Source organism: Pavona decussata, unplaced genomic scaffold, assembly GCF_977016875.1.
Source record: "Pavona decussata unplaced genomic scaffold, jaPavDecu1.1 SCAFFOLD_391, whole genome shotgun sequence".
NCBI lineage: Eukaryota > Metazoa > Cnidaria > Anthozoa > Scleractinia > Agariciidae > Pavona > Pavona decussata.
This window is the reverse complement of record NW_028145763.1, coordinates 1,735,001-1,754,839: the sequence shown is the minus strand read 5'-3', so window position 1 is coordinate 1,754,839 and position 19,839 is coordinate 1,735,001. Positions and strand designations below refer to the sequence as shown.

Sequence of the window (19,839 nt, the reverse complement as noted above, 5' to 3'; positions counted from 1 at the left end):
ATTTTTTTTTTACATTTTTAGACGTTGAAAAGATTTTTAGAAAGCCTGAAGATTTTTAGAAGAATTTAGCAAGTTCCAAGATTTTTAGAACTTTTAGATCCAAAAAAAATGTAAAATGCCTTAAAAAATATTTAGGATTGGAATTAGATAAATAATGTTTTTGCTGGCACTTCTAAGGAACTCAATTCGCCTATAAAGACAATATAAAGCTATATGCAGTATTAAAGTGGTTTTACCATTTGATTAGGTATCTCACAATTCTGCTATAGTTAGTTGCCGAAAAAAAAAAACATGGCGTAGGCGGACTTACAGTTATTACCGTAAATGAGCCCCTTCCAGAGAGAGAAAAGGTAGTTGTGTTAATAATCGCTGGTCATGCTACACTATGTAACCCACCATAGCTATTGTGTAGGCGGCTGATACTTTAAGTTAAAATTTGGGAGTTTTCAGTAAAATTGCGAGTTTTTTAGAATAAAACTTGAGATTTCTAGAACATTTTTGGAGATTATCCGGATAGACTTTTAGGCGATTTTTCGGGATTATTGTAGCTAAGGCCCAGTTAAGACGCCGAACTTTTTTAATTCCAAATCACGAAATCCAGCCTTTTGACTCAGACGCCGAACTTAATTTACTTGAAGCAAAACCAATCGAAATGTAAGCGGGTTTTTATTATTATTATTATTATTATTATTATTATTATTATTATTATTATTATTATTATTATTATTATTATTATTTATTTGAAATACGTTATAATGACTATGCATTAGGTTCGGCTCATGAAAAGTTCAACGTCTGAATCAAAGCCGTTCCAAAGCCGAAATTCCCGGCTGAGCCAGGCGGGAAGAACGGCTGAGCCGTTCCCCGGGGGGGACGCCCGGGCCGCACCTCCCTACCCAAGCATCTGTTGAGTACCCCCCCCCCCCCCTGGGAGCCGTTCCAAATTGAAACAGCCACTCTCCTGACTGATTCAGACGCCGAACTTTTCATGTACTTAATTCGAGGTATTAGGTTCGGCTCATGAAAAGTTCGGCGTCTGAACCCAGCCTAATAAGCCTAGGCTGACACCACGGCAAACCTTGGGCAATTTATTTAGATCAATAAATATTCCATCAAGTACCAATAGTCTTGAAAACCAGTCAAAGGTACTAGTTAAAATATTAATTGGCCCAAATAAATTTCCCTTTGCAGAAGTGTCAGCTCTGCAATCAGTTTGGTATATTTGCACGTAAAGTGAGGTCTGGCACGTACTAAAAGAGATCCGGCAAAGAAAAGTATTTGGAACAGTTTATTTGTTGCTTCCTTTTGGTCACTGCATTCAAAAGTTTCGTAACTGTTACGAAATGTCTCAGCTGAAATAGTATCACATTCCCTCGATACGTCAATACATGCAATACGTGCGCCACCGCTCTCTTGACCTCCTCGCGCACGCGAACGGAATACTCGAGCGAAATACAGTTTCGTGGTTTAATATTTTGAGACTATTTTTGTGGTCTTTCAATATTATATGCTGAAACTAAATTAAAGGCCAACAAGTTTTCCTTTCGGCTGTTAGAAGTGTCACAGTTGTAATTTTTAGAAAAAGGTTCATTTTAACAGCCGGGACACAGCTTTTCTTTTCGTAAATAAATAAGGAGAATTGCCGTCTCCTAGGAAACCGAAATATTGCGACAGATTGTATATTTTTAGAACTGTATTTGTGCACCTGTCTGTGTTTTACTGCGTCAGTCATCCAGAGATAGTATTCAAATGTCGAAAACTCCAGTTTCGATTTGCGTAAGAGTACTATTTGCGTCGTTCAAATTAATAATATATATTAAAAAACTGTCGGCCTTATAATACAGATAACAAAAAGCGAGCGAGATGTTGCTTCGCCAACGCGGGACAGGTCAAAACTCAGTCCTTTGTACGTGACTAAAAGAAAAGCTATCATAAGGGTCCTTATCTGCTTCTAGATCTTTCAGTCTTGCAGTCCGGCTTGAAAAGGGCCTTTCAGTCACTCTGCGAAACTGAAAATTCAGCCTGAAACGTTCCTAGAATGTAAATGTTTCCGGTTTGAAACCGCCTGAGACAAGATATTTTTGAAACCTGGTTCACGAAAACATCAATATTTGCACTCATGCATTCTTTTGACGTGAAAACCGAAAAAATACAATTTAAACCTATTTCTGATGCAACTTTGAGCAATCCGTATAAATTTACATTGCTATTAAATATGCAGCATAATTTACATTTCATGATTTCTCTGCATAAAATTAAATTGACCAAGGGATATAAACCAGTTTCTCGAAAAATCCGACTAGGTTATATAATATATATATATATTTTATTTTCAAATGCCAACCAGCTTGGGCTTGATTTAAAAAAATAAATAAATAAAATAAGTGGGAATTGCAATGGCTTCTACTGTGGCTCTTTCATCTACTGTTCCAGCTTGTCGAATTGGCAGTTAATGTTGGTTTTTGTGGAGGGATAATCCCTCTTAGCAGGGACGACAAAACAACAAACTTACAACGGAATCGAATTAGAACCCGGGCCACATTTCATGGTTGGCGTGACATGCCGTGGGACAGACCGGAATTTGCCGATAAGAGTGTGCGGAAATTTCCGGAAGTCTTCGGGTTTTTACTGGACACGCTCTTGATCTTGAATCGATAGTAATTCGTGCAATGGAGCTTGTACACCGCGGTCTGTAACCGGTACGGGTAGCGGAGCCGGAATGTGTGGTTTCTGCAGTAATGCAATTTCCCAGTAAATCTTTAGAAGAATTTGCCATAATCAATAAAATAAAATTTATTCCACACTTTTCACTTATTTCTGTTATCTATATTTGTGTTCTTTTGTATTGTTTATAGATTCTGCCTGCTGCGTACGTGAGGCACATTTCAAAATTGACTCAATTGACGTCAAACTGTCAATCAAGCTGACAGATCATAGCCTAGCAACAACCACTCAGTGATGAATATCTAAATTTATCAACCAATCACGAGGCTCGATTTCCTCGTTTTCTCGTTCTTTGGGGACTGATAAAGGTGTTCGACGCTTTCATCTGTAGACGTTAGTTGAAATACATTTCGCAAATTGTGAGCCGTAAATTGGACGAAAACCTTCATTTAAACTGTTTTGAAATGGCCCCAGCAGAAGTTTGCCATACTCCGAACATATCCACAAACAGAAGGATGAAAAGCCAAGACGAGAAGTACGCTTACGATTTAGCGTGCGACTACATTTACTACAACAAGCTCGGGAAGGAAGATTACCGAGCGAATACGAAGGCGGCAGCGACGCTTCGCAGAATTGGCAGGGAAGTAGAGACAAGACACCAACTTTTACTGAAACATATGTGCGATAAACTGGATATCAGGGCTTCCACGGCTGAAGTTACATTCAGAACTGTGGTGGATGAAATTTTCAGTACGGGAATAAACTGGGGGCGCATTGTAGTTTTGTACTGCTTCGCGGCCCAAGTTGCCGTATTCTGCAGTCAACACGAGATTGACATCGTCGAAGATGTCGTCAGATGGCTCTCAGAGTATCTAAGCGAAAGAACCTTAGCGGAATGGATAAAGAAGTCGGGAGGTTGGGTAAGCGTAAATTTTTTGTAATTTATTCGCGTAATTTTACGTTATGTGAAACCTAATAGGTTGCCATCAACAAAGCAGTTGAACGAAAAAAGCAAAATCTCTTTGCCGATATTCTTCGATTCAGCCTTACTCGTTGCCTTGGATAAAAATAGGCAATGAGAAAGTCTTAGTACCCAGGAACAGAGGAAAGGAAGATCCAGAGTTGTAAAAAAAAATGGTTTTTCCCACGGGAAGTTAAAAGCGCAAGTCTTTGAAGCTAAATGAAAGTGATTTGAATAATTTATCATCCCAGCTGGTTCTCCAACCGCCTACAGATATGGAGTCATTCTAGTTTTCAACCATTGTTGGAATAATTGAAGGAAAAAAGGTTATGAAATACGCAAACCTAAAAAGATTTCAGATCGTTTTCAATTTGACGCAGAATTTCCTGTCTCTCCGAAAAGAGGTTCCGTGTAAATATTGATCGAAAGTTTTTGAATATTCATATTCACACTCCATTTACCACATTTTAGTAGTAAGATTCTTGGCTTGATAAGCAAAGTCAAAAAGAAGATTACCGATAGCGGCCCAACGTGCAGTGCAATATTTGTGCCCAAAAATGGTGGCCTTTGGATACGATCCGAAATTCCGCATGACTAACAGATCACGTGCAATCAACCCTTCCGGCAGACATCACGTTCACGGCTAAGTTAGAAAGATGTTTTACATTGGATGTTTTATGTTTATGTCGCCGGTTTAGGCGAATTTTTACGAAAACAGTTCTCACTCACCCCATAGTAATTCCCAAGATGTCGAGAATTTTGGAACTAAAATTAGCTATTTCCGTTGCGTTTGGGTGCTCCATAGTTCGCATACCACCCTAAGTACCCTTTTGTATTGGCCTGTGAGAAGTATGCAAATCTCTCTGTTTCTAGTGATTCCCAGAAGGAAACGAATCTACATTATGCATTCCGTAGTATTACGGAATCGTGGCTGAAAAAATACGTCTGGCGCACTTGATCATCATTGTATGGCCCCATTTGTAGACTTACTAAAACGAAAACAACTTTAAAAGTATCAGTAAGGGCATGAAACTTGCTGGAGTATGTAAACACTTGAATGACTTTAGTCGAGGTCACGGAGCATAGCTGCACGTTTTTGTTCTCGTTTCTTGGAAAGAAGAGACCCGTCTAAACTTGTCTCTAGGCACAGTAAATAATGCTAATCCTTTCTGATATGTGCAATTTACTGTTTATTAATATCAATATTTCACTTGTTTTCTCTGCAGGAAGCCTTCAGTGAACAGTTCAAAGATGTTCAAGATGAGCGAGAGAAATTTTGGTGGAATAGCATTTTATATACTACTCTTGGATTAGGTACCCTAGCTGCAATGTTCTACGTGAAGAGCTAGTACCAGTGAGAGGATTAACTGTCTTTTAAACTAAGCCATCTCAGTAATGGATGGTAATCAGAGTGGTATCAAGGAGTTTAGATGGTATAAGCACTTGGAAGTGCTTACTTGTAGAATTACAAGGGACTTGACCAAACTTTGCCACTTGTGCATTGTGAATAGAATCATCAGTGGAAAAGTAAAAAACAAGATCCAAGGTTGTTATCATTAAAAGCAAGTTTTGTTGCTGCAGATGCTACAGAGGAGAAACAAGCCAAAGGTAATAGAGATTACAGAAGGACTCGACAGGGGTATGATTTCCTCATCCCGCCACGAATGAAAGGAAAAGAATGGATTTGTTTCAAAGAGCAGAGAACATTGTCTTGGGAGAACATAACAAATTGGCTTTCATAACAAATGTATAGTGTAACTACACGAACAAAGAGTCGAATAGTAAACATAACAATAATTATTGAACATTTTTGTAGATACCCAGTCTAAGCATGCGTGCAGTCTTTTAGATAAACATTGACTAACCAGAATATTTTATCTTATCACATGAAGTTTAGTTTACCTTACCAGATTTATAATAAGTGATTTTAACTTTTATCTCAGAGATAAAATAAATGTATCCATGTAAATGGAAAATATACTTTAAAATGTTCATTGTTAAGCTTATAAACAGACCCAAACATTTTCCCAGCGAGAGAGAGAGCGAGAGAGAAAGTAAGTGAACAAACAGTGAAATTTTCTTAAAGTCTTGCACTCTGGAGAGCATATTAATTTTTTAAAACTCGGAAAAATGTACAATGGCGAAAACTCAACAGGAAGCTTTCACCAAAGTAATTTTCATTCAAGCGATCATGGACTAAAAATCTAAGAGTACAATAAAGTCAAAAAGACATAAAAGACAGACTTGATTTTCAGAGACTTGTAACTTTGAAACGCACTGAAGAGCAAGAAGAGTTGTTTTCAAAAGGCATCGATCCACCCCACCCCCTTCTTCAGTCACCTCGGTTTGACCGATGAGGCGATAACATTAGTAGTCGAGCTGTCACCCATGACCACCCATGTGTGTTGTCATCAATCCATCACAGGATAACCCCTTTTCGTAGAAACAAAGGTTATCAACGGAGGAGGAAAAAAGGTCGGCACGGAAAAAGGAATGTTTCTTATGACACACCACTAGGAAATGACTAATCTGACCCAGAAGCTCACCACGAATAATTCCTCGCTTTAGCTCATGATTAGTGGTCTGAATATCGGAACGGTATGAAGTCGACTTCGGAGAACAAGGACCTATGACTTTCTAAAACACGACTTGAACACCGAGTATAACATTTGCATCTCTTCCTTATCAGAGGAGTAAATGGCGGAAATTGTTTACAAACGAATTTTTCTTTTTAAAATTGCTTGTGTGCCTTTACTTCCAGGTTAAGGACGTGACCAATAATTCCTCGCTTGTAGGGGTATCGAATTGTCCCATTCAATTTTTTAAAACGTGCTTGCAAAATTTGGCCCTTGCTCGAATTACCCGCAAAAATTACACGGGTGCTCGCTTGCTCGTGCTCGCAAAAATTTTGCAACTGCTCTCTCGTTAACATGTGCTCGATTGCTCGAAATTTCGTCTATCCAATTCAGTTTATTATAGAGAGATTCCGGCTAGCGGAAAATTTACGGAGTACTCGAAGTGCTCGCTGCTCGCCATCTGTATTTTCTAAAGTGCTCGCTGCTCGCAAGAAAAATTTGACAACTGCTCGTGCTCGCAAAAATAAACACACTGCTCGCATGCTCGCAAATGCTCGCAAAGACCATTCGATACCCCTGCTTTTGGCTCATGATCAGTGGTGTGAATATCCGAACGGTGTGAAGTCGACTTCCCTCGTGCGCTCGGGGGAAATGCTTCGGAGAACAAGTACCTAAAACTTTCTCTGAACTACGACTTGAATACCGGGCACAACATTTGCACGTTTCTCTTCCTTATCGAAGTGCAAATGGCGGAAATTGTTTATAAACGATGTTTTTTTAAAATTGTTTGAATGTGTGTCTTTCCCTCCAGGCCAAGGACCTGACCAATCCCCACGCCAGGTCGCAAAAAACAATCGTAACATCCTGGCAGTTGTTCCTCATTGTTTCGAATTGTTGTTGCATGCTGAGTAAGAGCCTCTGTCTGAACAGAACTGTCGACAATGGCACGTAAATATTTTTTTTTTGTTTAAAGAAGCAGATTGGGAACAGACTGAGTTGGTAGCAAACTAAGCAGCTAGTGCTTGCAATTGCATGCCTAGGATTGGATATTATAGTGGGATATCTCTCTGGCTATGTTTCACCAGTAACAGATGGTGAGCTGATCATTCCTACAGGGGAGGGGCCCTAGCCCCAGTTATCTGTCAACTCCTGGTCACCAACTCAAAAACAAAACCGTGTATCATGAAATTTTTGCGGGTTCTTAATTTTTTGCGGATTTTGCAGATTGACCTCGATCCGCCAAAATTAGTTCCCGCAGAAAAAAACACCCGCAAAATAAAACGCCGCAAAAATAATAAAACTCCCTTCAGTCAAATTAAAAACTTCGCTCTTAACAGACTTATGCCACTGGACCTTTTAAACATGATTTTCCATTGGAAAAAGCAACTGGAGCTGTTAAGAGTGAAGCAAATTCAGTACATTAGATTGGCACGAATGGGTCAGCTGAAGGAACCCACAGACTCGAATCGTGCAGCAGGCAACCATGTTCTGGTGCCCGGGTTCTGGTGGTCCTTCTGCGGCGGCCTTTCCCCCAGGGGGGGGGGGGGGGGGCACTTGACCCATGTTTGGGTATAGGGATGCCGCTGGGGGTTTGAAACCCTGACCCTGCTAAGGACGAAATACCTATCCTGTGTAGGACAACGCCCTCTATTTTAAGACCCTTTTTGAGACAAAGGACATCTAATAAATCTACTAATAAATCTGCCCTTTGCCGTAGTACCAGCCTTGCATTCAGTTTTGTATTACCTAGCTCTTACTTTACACAAGTGATTATTGGCAATAGTTCACTAAAAGAAATACAGACAAACGTCTCTGTTTTCGGATGGCCAAACACTCGACGACAGTCTTGCAACCATACCCGCTGTCTAGGACGGGTCCACGACAATTATATGCCCTGTTCAGGACAGAGGGGCCAAAAACCATACCCTGTCCAGCGGCACGTCCCCGTGCACAGAAGTGCAGAAGTACAGAAGAAGAGAAGTACAGAAGTTCAACTGAACAAGAGTGTTATTATTATCGACTCAGTCTCATTGCGTTACAGTAGGGCATAGTTTTTCATTCAGTAGCAGGCCGTTCCCAGTAAGGTCTCAAAGTTGAATACTAGCTACATCTTTCACTCGAAAGCCTCTCTGTACTGTATGACTAGAAAGTTTCAGCTACGGTAATTCAAACATTCATACTGCTTTCTTATAAAATAATATACGGTAAATACGCCGGTCGTGGCAAACCGTATTAACGAAACATTGTTTGGCTGTGCATGGAAGGGGTAGGCTTTTTGTTTTGTTTTGTTGTTGTTCAGTCCCTTTGCACAGTAAGGTATTGGCCATGTCTCATATGTAAGTAGAGTGATCTGTGACTTAACTGAACAATAAAAGTTGAAAATATTCAAATTTCTTCCAATTAAGTATTGTCAATATTCTGCTGCTTGAACAGAGCATCGCAAAAATTAGATCCAAGAAGAAATTTCAGTCATCCGTGAACCGCAAAAATTTGTTCCCGCAAACTACAAAAAAATCGCCAATCCACAAAATAAAAACTCCCGCAAAATGTTCGTGCTACACTTTATTCTGTAGATCCGATACTCGGGGAGATTCCCTATAGTGGACTATCAGCAACGTCATTCCCAGGGATTTCCCCTTGTAATTTACAGGGGAAAAAACCCTAGGAACGAGGTTGGATTGAACGAGAAGGCTCGGGCCGAAAGGGCCGTTGGGGTACTTTTTTCAGGCTAGAGGTCTTTAAGTCCTTTAAAGGGTAGCGAAAACGACAATTTAGATGTATTTAAGGGCCTTTAAGATATGAAATATCTCAAATATAATATTTATATGAAAATTTCATTCTTACTTGCTGCTAATCATGACAGCCAGTTTGAAGCTCTGGCATCGATTGTGTGCCATTGGTGATTCTGTTACCTAACGCTTTCATTTTCATTCAATTTTCTTTTACGCAGGCGTTTAGAACAATCAACCCTAAACGCCGTTTTGTTTGCCTTGTTATGTCTTCATGCCTCGCACGGCTCGCATCACGGGTTACATGACTCGCGTGGCTTGCTGGTCAGCACATTAGGCAGACATGACAATTGCCCCTAAAGTTTCGTAGAAACGAATTTTATAAACAGAGGAACAAGAAAGGTCGACACTAAAAAAGGAATTTTCCTTATGGAAGCCTAGGAAATGACTAATCTGACCCACAAGCTCGCCACCTAAATAATTCCTTGCTTTTAGCTCTAGCTCATGATCTTGAGTGGTCTGAACATCCGAACGGTGTGAAGTCGACTTCCCTCGTGCGCTCGGGGATTAGTTCGGAGAACAAGGACCTATAACTTACTCTAAACTACGACTTGAATACCGAGCACAACATTTGCAAGTTTCTCTTCCTTATCGAAGTGCAAATGGCGAAAATTGTTTACAAACGATTTTTTTTAATTGCTTGTGTGTCTTTCCCTCCAGGCCAAGGACGTGACCAATCACAATTTAATGATGGGCTGTGACGTCATTTATCCCACGTCAGGTAACAAAAGACCGTTGTAACATCCTGGCAGTTGTTCCTCATTGTTTCGAATTGTTGTTGCATGCTGAGTAAGAACCTCTGTCTGAACAGAACTGTTGACAATGGCACGTAAATATTTTATTTTGTTTAAAGAAGCAGACTGGGAACAGAATGAGTTGGTAGCAAACTAAGCAGCTAGTGCTTGCAATTGCATGCCTAGGATTGGATATTTTAGTAGGATGTCCGCTCTATGTTTCACCAGTAACAGATGGTGAGCTGATCATTCCTACAGGGGAGGGGCCCTAGCCCCAGTTATCTGTCAACTCCTGGTCACTAACTCAAAAACAAAATTATTCTGTAGATCTGCTACCCGGCGGGACTCCCTATAGTTCCCAGGGAATTTCCCTTGTAACCCTGGAAACGAGGCTGGACTAGACGGGAAGGCTCGGGCCGAAAGGGGTACCTTTTTCAGGCTAGAGGTCTTCAAAAGGGTAGGGTGAACTGCAATTTAGATATATGAAAGGGCCTTTAAAATAGGAAATATCTCAAACACATTCATCAGATCACCGAAACTAGATTCAGCGTTTCTACTGTACGTATGTGAAAGGTGGAAGGTATCAGAAAAGGGTAACCTTTTCTTTCAAAAATGGTATGTAAAAGGATTAGGGCGGGACCTCACTGTACATAACTTTGCGAGTACCCCCTTTCCCAGGTCCGAATAGATCAAACTGAATGATTAACTTACACAAGGACGCCTTTTAAAGGGCCACAAAACGTTCTGAGCACACAGGAGACAACAGTTAAGTATTTTTCTTGAGTGTCACTGATGAATGCCTTCTACTGCGTTACGTGAAAGGAGCAAGTTTCATCCGGAAACAGCGAACGTGCGTGTGATACCGAGCAAAGGTCAAGGATTAGAAACAAAACAGAAAATACACAATGCTTCCGCGGAACTAGTACAATGGGACCACAAACCTTGGCCTTGGCTTTTGGCAATACTGAGATCCATCACGTTTCCAGGAATCGATATCGACTCTAGCTCTAGGCCTTAGGAATGAACTGACTAACTAGCTAAACTAGGACACAATGTTTCCTTGGATCGGCTAAACTAGCGGGAAGCACAAAAAGATTTTTGCTGCTCAATTAGCTAAACTAGAAAACATGTGTTCGGTATACTGTGTCGTAAAGAAACTGGGATTATCTGTCGCAAGAGAACTGGAATAATGGGACAGAGTTATATTGCAAAATGGCGATGCGCACTGTTACATATTTGAAAACTTGAAATCAGCGATTGATCTCAATATAAAACGATCTTGAGTTTTGTTATAGACTAGGGCGCGTGTCAAAGGAGACGGACGGTCTACATTTTAATTAGAGCCGCGGGAGTCTTCCCCTTCCTCTCTCCCTCCTCCCCCCCCCCCCCCACCCCCCGACCCCTCTCTTCCTTCCCGAAAAGCTAAGCGCTTTCTCCATACCTTTGTATTGCTTCTTTTCTTCCTATTAATTGATATATTCTTACTTGCTGCTAATCATGACAGCCAGTTTGAAGCTCTAGCATTGATTGTGTGCCATTGGTGATTCTGTTAACTAATGCTTTCATTTTCATTAATTTTCTTTTACACAAGCGTTTAGAGCAATCAACGCTAAACACCGTTTTGTTTGCCTTGTTATGTCTTCATGCCTCGCACGGCTCGAATCATGGGTCACACGACTCGCGTGGCTCGCATGGCTCGCTGGTCAGCCTTGTCAGCACATTAGGCAGACATGATGATTACACCTTTTCGTAGAAACAAATTTTATTAACAGAGGAACAAGAAAGGTCGGCACTAAAAAAGGAATTTTCCTTTTGGGAGCCTAGGAAATGACTAATCTGACCCACGAGCTCAACATGAATAATTCCTCGCTTTTCAGGGCTCATGATCAGTGGTGTGAATATCCGAACGGTGTGAAGTCGACTTCCCTCGTGGGCTCGGGGGAAATACTTCGGAGAACAAGTACTTATAACTTTCTCTGAACTACGACTTGAATACCGGGCACAACATTTGCACGTTTCTCTTCCTTATCGAAGTGCAAATGGCGGAAATTGTTTATAAACGATGTTTTCTAAAATTGTTTGTGTGTCTTTCCCTCCAGGCTAAGGACTTGACCAATCACAACTGAATTTGATGATGGGCTGTAACGTCATTTATCCCATGCCAGGTAACAGTAAACCGTCGTAACATCCTGGCAGTTTATTTATTTATTTATTGTTGTTGCATAGAATAAGTGTTAAGCCTCTGCCTGCACAGAACTGCTTACAATGGCACGTAAATATTTTATTTGTTTATAAAAGCAGACTGGGAACAGACTAAGTTGACGGCAAACTTAACAGCCCTTTTAGTGCATGCATGCCGAGGATTGGAAGGTTTAGTGGGATGTCTCTCTATACTCTTTAAGAAAACCACAGCATGCTGCAAATAAAAGAAATTTGCTGCAAGGTATCCCTGCCCGAGTATCTTCTAAATCATCTATTTCTATCTTCCTCTTTCCTGGCTTTAAACGGACCGGCCGGGATAACGTGGAACCCGCTCGGCACTATCATCGACTGCCCTCAAGGCATCCATCTTCGAGGACTGCTCGACAGTTACATCGACCTGTTGGCCACAATGATGGCAAAACTTTGCTGTTCAGTTGAAACACATTTCGTACCACAGAATCGGAGTTGCGCACGCAAAACATTTGGAAAACTCGTTTACAATAATATGAGAGTTGGCGGCTTTAAGCAGCGCTCAAAATCTCGCGAGAAGGCCTGGCCGCGGGATAGTTGTACCGAGTCCTCCTCTTTCTTTCAGTGCGCGCGAACTATTTTTAATTCGCAGCAACTTTTTTATTTGCTTCATGTCCTTTGTGACCTACCGCAGTACGAGGCTGTTTAAATTGCCATTTCCACGAATGCGATTAACTTTGAAGCTTTTCGACTTGAGGAGTCACTGATCATTGATTGCGTCATAAAGTGTCTGACTAGATTTCGAGATAATCGACAATCTTTAAAATGAGGGGCTTTGCGCTACCGTTGCTATGGTAATAGTTGTTGCTTGGAAACCGACGAGAAAATTAATGTTAATGTTAATGTTGATGTTAATGTTTCTTTAACCAACGACGGTGAAACACGCCCTATCAAATCTTACCTGACATGTGAAACTAAAAATTTAATCTACGTGATCCAATGTAACCGCTGTAATTTACAATACATAGGAGAGACTAAACGACGCTTAAAAGACTGCTTTAATGAACACCACCGCACCATAGATAACCCTAACACTAAATCTAATTAAACCACCACAGCCGCAGAACACTTCCTCACCGTCCCTAACCGGCAACACCGCTAACGACATGCAATTAATCCCCATAGAAAAAGTCTACTCTAACCGAGACTCAATCCGTAAGGCCAGGGAAGCCTTTTTAATCACAAAAGGCAGAACACTTCTTCCACAAAGGCTTCAAAATTAGCGAAGAAATTTACTAGCTTTTGTCCTTTTATTTTTTATTTTTTGTTATTATTAGTTTCATTTGCTTCATATTTTATACTGTCAATCACTTTAGTTTTACGTAGTTCCGCTTTTACGCAAATATTTGTTATATAAACGTATGTCCCTATTCAAATTTTTAATTCTCATTATACCTGAAGAAGGCTGGTTTGGCCAGCCGAAATATAGTAACCTTTAAAACGTAATTCTACGTTACTGATCGGTCTCTGCTTCTTTTATCGAGAAAATTAACTTTGATCATATGTTGAAATGATGATGTAGTATGAAGGAAATCGAAGTTTATCTTGTATGCGAGATTGTAATTTCAAAACTTCCACCGTTAAGTCCAGAAAAACTGCTGCGAGCCTCCGTAAATGCCACTGAACATTTTCTTTCTCAACCTAACCACTGCCACACTGACATGCAACTAATACCACTTGAAGTTATCCACTCCTCACGTGATTCAATCAGAAAAGCCAGAGAGTCTTTTCTTATAGATTTAGCGGGGACCTTGGAACCCCACAGTTTGAATAGACGTGATGAATTGTAATTTTTTTTTATTCTAATTTTTTCTATTTTATTTTACTTATTTTTTATCTTTTGGTACCACCTTTTAAATTAGATGTCATTTCCGCCGCTCGTATGTATTGCAACATCCTCCATAATATAATCAGACATATTATTGCAATTTTATTTATGTAATTTAGTAACATCTAAACCTTAAGAAGGCTGATTTGGCCAGCCGAAATATTGTTTTAAAATATATTACGCTGTGTCAGCCTAGTTGCAGGTCTTTGGACTTCTCATCGTCTATTTTTCAAGTTTGGCTGATTAGATCTCCTGTGAGATCCAACAAACAAGCAAGCAGGATCTTCGTTCACGACTTTTGCAGTTTTTAAAGTTTTCCCTGAAGAATGCTCTCTTTGGCGTTACGTGATAGGAGTAGGTTTTATCCGACCCGAGAAAGAGCGAACGTGCGCGTGATACCCAGCAAACGTCAAGGGTAAGGGAAAAAAAAACAAAAACATGAAAAACAAACAATGCTTCAGGCGACAGTAACCGGCACAGGGGCTACCAGCGACAGTATACTCTCAAATCCTTTGAAACGCCATTTTAGGCTATCTGGAGTGCCTTCAAAGCTCTCTAGGTTCATTTCAGGCCGCGCTATAATATTTTAATCTGTTCGGTCATTCTAGGGGAACTTGAGTCTTTCCGAAATTACTAGGGCATTTTTGTCCATCTCTCGAAAGCCTTAGGTCTTATTTCCTTTCCGAAAATCTTAACTGACCTTTCTTCGGTACCCGAAACTAAACTTTTATCAATCTGAAAACACTAGGCCTTGAATTTTTCATATCACGAACGTTTAAGGTGAAAATTCCCTTTAGAAAATTGTAGGGGATTAAGGGCCTTCCGAACAGATAATTTACTTAAATCCGTTGCGTGCCCCTGCCGGCAATGGAACCACAGACCTTGGCCTTGCTATTCGCGAGAGATCTTTCACGTTTCTATCAGCTGCCTTTATCCACTTTGAACAACCTAGTAATGTACACTCATTTTTTTTTTTTTATATAATAATTTATTTTATAAGAATATCGAGGCTGAAATTTGCGAAATTTTAAGAACAAACCCGAGGCAGGGATTTTAGCATGAAAAGGATATAATTTTGTATGTTGAAAATTTGTAAAAACAGTACAATTGTATGTTTTTAACTAAACCGTAGAAAATTCTTCCTTTCTCTATACGCAAAACTAGCCAGTAAAACGATAAAAACCTGCAGAAGCCAAATGTTCGATGCTAATGAAAGTTCGATACAGACAATACATTCTAAATTGGAAATGTCATACGTTTGTAAAAATATAGTGAATATCGCATCGCCGTACTTTAAGCAGCCCCTCCGTTGCGAGTATGCAAGTGAGTTGCTGATTCGATAAACTGGAATTATGTACGTGTTATTTGGAAACTGGAACAGGGGGCACTGACACACATGATACGAGCGTGTTTCAGCAGCAAACACAGAATGATGCAACAACCATGCGCATTTGTACGTGATTCGAAGCACAATCCAGTAAACACTTTCGAGTTGTTATCTCAAAGTGAAACAAAACTTTTTGTTATTATAAATGATAGGAACAAAGTATTTTCACATATTTTGGCTGAAAATATTAACAAGAACTGAGTAATTACGGAACTTCGGGTGAAACGTATAGCCTAATCGATGTTTCCAGGAAATGTAGGGCTCAGAATTGCTTATTTTGTGGACATTTTCCACTACCTAGAGCATTTTCCCATTGAATATTTAAGGAAAATGAAATAGCTGAATGATTGGAAATTGGCCTTAGAATAGGAGGATTTCGACAATTGCAAAACCAACCTCGTTGCAAAAGGTTGTAATTGTATGTACGGTTACATTGCGTCATTTTCTCGTGTCCTGTTCACATGATTGTCTCACACTCGCACACCGAGTCATGATTGGTTCGGCAGTAACATCCTAATATAAAAACTTCCAATTCTGGTCCAATTTGTACAAGTTTTCTATACGGGTTCACATAAACATCACAAAATCGTGAATCTAAAGACGTTTATATTCTTTTACCTGTTAACTGTTTTAAAGTCTTACTGAATTGCTGACTGAGGATCGCAATGCAACAGGAAGCCATCAAAGGAATTTTGATCGCCATTTTGTTTCTACTCACACTTTTTGTCGGTCTTCTTCCGCTGAAGATCCGCGGTTCTCATACAAGCGCAAGGCAACGACTCTTGAGCTACTGCAACTGCTTCGCTGGAGGAGTCTTCTTTGCGACATGTTTGCTAGACATGTTACCGATGATCAGAGAAAAATATCAGCAAGCTTTTAACTTGGCTGGCATTCACACGGATTTTCCCGTAGCCGAGTTTACCACCTGTATCGGTTTTTTTCTGGTGCTCACCGTAGAACAGATAGTTCACTCATGTCATGATACTTCATTTCTGCACGGATCACATGACAGCCATGGCCAAAGACAGCCGCTGTTAGGAACTCATGATGAACATAAGGAGGACGGAATTTTCCGGGCAATGCCTTCGAGAAATTCCCTTGTTCATATTTACCCTCAACATCCCGCGCCAGAATCGAGTTTGAGAGTATACATCCTGATTCTCGCGTTATCGCTGCATTCCGTATTTGAAGGACTTGCTCTAGGTTTAATCGCTGATGTTGAACGTTTGGCGCAGATTGCAGTGGCCATAGTTATCCACAAATCCATCATTGCATTTTCACTTGGCGTGAACTTGGTGCAACAAGAGATGCCGACGAAAACAATTTACAAATCGGTTATCCTCTTTTCTATCATGGCTCCTATTGGGAGTGGAATAGGCATCGCTGTGATTCATAACGCCACTCAACTCTCAAGCAGTTTCTCATCGGCGATCTTGCAAGGGATCGCGAATGGGACGTTTTTGTTCGTGACCTTATTTGAAATCTTCCAAAGCGAGCTTGGAGCAAATGGCAACCGACTTCTAAAGGTATTATTTATGATCGTCGGTTACTCAGTTGTAACTGCACTCCTGTACTATGCTGACGTTTAAAAACACAAAGACTCCAACATTCACCATCATTCAGAAGCCAGCAATTAAACACAGGCACTACTAGACTTATTATAATGAAACTGATTAATTTAATAAAATTAATCTAATAACTAAAATGAAAATGTATTGAACAATGACATATATGTTAATTATAAATCACTGAATTTTATGTTTGAACATTTAGATCTGTCAAAGAGTGTTCAATTGGGTTATTAGATTATTTTATTTTTAAGTACAGTCAAACTCCCCTAACTGCAGACACCCTGGGACTGCGAGTTAGTGTCCTTAATAACGAGAGTCCGTAATAGCAGGAATTTATTTCAGTCAAACGTCTGTTATTTATTTTTGCCGAGGAAGCTGTCATTATTATCGCCACCCCTCTATCCAGCAGTCAAAAATGACAGTGAGATTCAAACCTCGTGCACGTTTCTTGTTTATCAAGCAATGCTGACTCTTGCTAGCTCAATATTTCTGTATCAAGTCAAATTCTAAAGCCAATAAAATTTTGGCGGTAATGTTCACGAAAGAGAGAGAGAGGCAGTGTCTGCGATAACCCCCTCACCCAGACAAGGTGGGTCCTCCTCGAACGAACTTGTTATGGCCAGGTCGAGTTCCCTTAATAGGTAAATGTGGGGTACCACCTTAATAGACGGAATTACATAGCCACTATGGTACAAAACATTTTAGTAAATGACACTTGAAGTTTACAAGTTATGTGACCTCCAGTCACCCAATGAACGTCAGCGGACACTTACAAATTTCTGTTTGATTTACCAAGCCAGTGTAATGTCCGAGAGACTCAAGTGAACAGAGAATAGAGGGACTGTTATTCTTCAGTGGGGTAAAACTTAGATGATTCTTTGTGTTGGTTCTGGGAACACAGGATCGAGACAACAATTAAAGAGTCAGTTATTAAAAGATAATTTAGACGGTGTTTAACAAAACCACGTTCTAAGCCGTTTTAAACTCGTGAATGCGCGCATGCGCAATAAACGAGTTATAGCGATGGTGGATTTTTCACTTGGTTGTTTGGTTGGTTCTGTTGCTAACTTTCGGGCATGCGCAGTAAATGAGTTTTAAATTCAATTAGTTGCAAAAGCACGCGAAAATGTTTGGTTCACGGCATCAGGATATTCTTATTCAATCTGTAGAAAATAATTTGATGATCATTTTGTGCAAGAATGGAGATTTTTTGTTAAATCTGAGCAAAGTTATACGTTTTTCCAGTTTTTCAGAAAGTTTGAGAAAGTCCGGGGTCGTAAACTCAATTAGTGAAAAAAAAAAAAAAAAAAAGGAGAAATTTTTTTCACGACGCATCAGAATAATCTTATTCAATCTGTAGAGAATATTTTGACAATCATTTTAGTCTAAGAAGGGAGATTTTTCGTTGAATCTGAGCAAAGTTATAGGTTTTTCAGTTTTTCCACAAAGTGCGGTGTCTTCTAACAATTTAAAAATAATTGAATTTAACAATAATTGAATTTAAAAATAATTTACTTTAAAAATTCAATTAGTGAAGTGTCGGCAAGATGTTTTGAATATGCAAGACGCTTTTTAGGGCGTTTACGTGGCATGCGTTGATGTATGTTTAGCACCAGTGTCGGAAAACATTATCGCGCTAAGTAACGCAAGTTATACACAGATATGTTTTTATTTGTTTTGTGACAGGAAATACGAAAGTAGAGCGCGGATGAATTTACATGTATACTTTTATTTAATTGCTTTTGATTCTTATCGTGAATGAATGGACATTCCTTAACAGTTGTTTCCAGATAACAGCACTTTAGTAAGCTCTGAAAGGAGATTGAATGGCTGTTATTCTAGAACCAAAGACATGTGTTGTACTTAGAGTACTTAAGATCGAACAAAGAGTGTAATCGTAGATTATTGACTTGTTGTCGCTCGAACGTAGAGTGTAAACTAGATTGAGAACTGTTGGGAATAAAGCAAGGAAAATACAGTCCAGTCTTGTGAGTTAAAATTCCCGAGTTCACTAGTGGCCTTATTTATTGTAGGCCTCACCGATTTAACCAATGCTCCCTTCGCGATTCAACTAACTGACTAGTTTTAGTCAGAAAGATTGCGTGACATGGCGTTGCGCTACTTGAAATTTTGCCGCCAAAAAATATTTTCCGCCAGAAAATGTCTTCAGCTGAAAGAAGCACTCTTAACTGGAAAGTTCACTGCTAATCATAACGTTTTGCATACATGAAAACTCGACATCTTTCATCATATTTTTGCTTCTCATACAAAAGTATTACATCAAGTAGATTAGTTTGCTAAAAAAAAATGGTTTGACTGTCAGTTTTCACGCGAAAGCGGAAAGTGCCATGTCACGCAAAATTATGCAAATTTCTGGTGAAATAAACATTTTTAGATCTTGTCAGCTTTCATAGAGGTTTCAAACTCAAGGGGAAAAAATGTTTCATTTTCGCAATTTACATCTGGTAATTTATGGGAAAGCAAAAGGAAGCCGTCAATAAATTTTCGTCAACTGTTTAATACATACCGTGTAGAATTTATTGAAATGCATGTGAACCATGAACGCAACTTACCGGAGTACAGGATCAAAACCTTTTTGGTACGTTCATTGAATAATGAAGCATAAAACAGACAACTAGCTTTCATTGAAATAATTCTTATTTAGCAAGAGTTAGTCATATTTCAGATTACTTTTACATGAAGATTGTGTGGACTGAACTCCAAAGGAAAAATTTCACGCATTTATGTCGGGCATGTAATGTAATGCGACACTTTGTTCAACAGATTTCCCTTTGTGAGATCAGCTGTCAGCTTGAGCAAAGTTGTAAGTTTTTTTTCGTTTTTCCTCAAAGTGCGGTGTCTTAAATTCAATTAGTGTTAGCATGAACTTGGAATAAAAGAAAACACGTTGTTTCTTTTAATCAGCGCATCAGAACAACCTTATTCAAGCAGTAGGGAATACGTTTACAATCATTTTTATAGTACAAGAATGGTTATTTCTCGTTACATAATCGGGAAAAGCTATAATTTCTTTTAGCTTTCGAGGAAGTGTCCGTAGCCATCTTAATTTCAATTACTGATGTGTCATCTGCATTCA

General features: G+C 39.6%; 2 protein-coding genes across 2 annotated transcripts; both read left to right on the top strand.

The window, feature by feature from the left end:
* Positions 1 to 3,042: 3,042 nt before the first annotated feature.
* Positions 3,043 to 5,866, top strand: LOC146451321 (apoptosis regulator Bcl-2-like). Its single transcript, XM_085099462.1, has 2 exons — positions 3,043 to 3,584; positions 4,852 to 5,866. Exons 1-2 carry the CDS (start codon positions 3,129 to 3,131, stop codon positions 4,972 to 4,974), a joined length of 579 nt encoding a protein of 192 aa, XP_084955588.1. The 5' UTR covers positions 3,043 to 3,128; the 3' UTR covers positions 4,975 to 5,866.
* Positions 5,867 to 15,179: 9,313 nt separating this feature from the next.
* Positions 15,180 to 18,720, top strand: LOC146451320 (zinc transporter ZIP3-like). The gene has a single exon (XM_085099446.1). It carries the CDS (start codon positions 15,837 to 15,839, stop codon positions 16,758 to 16,760), a length of 924 nt encoding a protein of 307 aa, XP_084955572.1. The 5' UTR covers positions 15,180 to 15,836; the 3' UTR covers positions 16,761 to 18,720.
* The last annotated feature ends 1,119 nt before the right edge of the window (positions 18,721 to 19,839 follow it).

Coding starts and splice junctions, on each gene's coding strand:
- LOC146451321 (XM_085099462.1), top strand. CDS start 3,129: ATGGCCCCAGCAGAAGTTTGCCATACTCCGAACATATCCACAAACAGA. Junction 3,585..4,851: donor TAAAGAAGTCGGGAGGTTGG/GTAAGCGTAAAT, acceptor TTTTCTCTGCAG/GAAGCCTTCAGTGAACAGTT.
- LOC146451320 (XM_085099446.1), top strand. CDS start 15,837: ATGCAACAGGAAGCCATCAAAGGAATTTTGATCGCCATTTTGTTTCTA.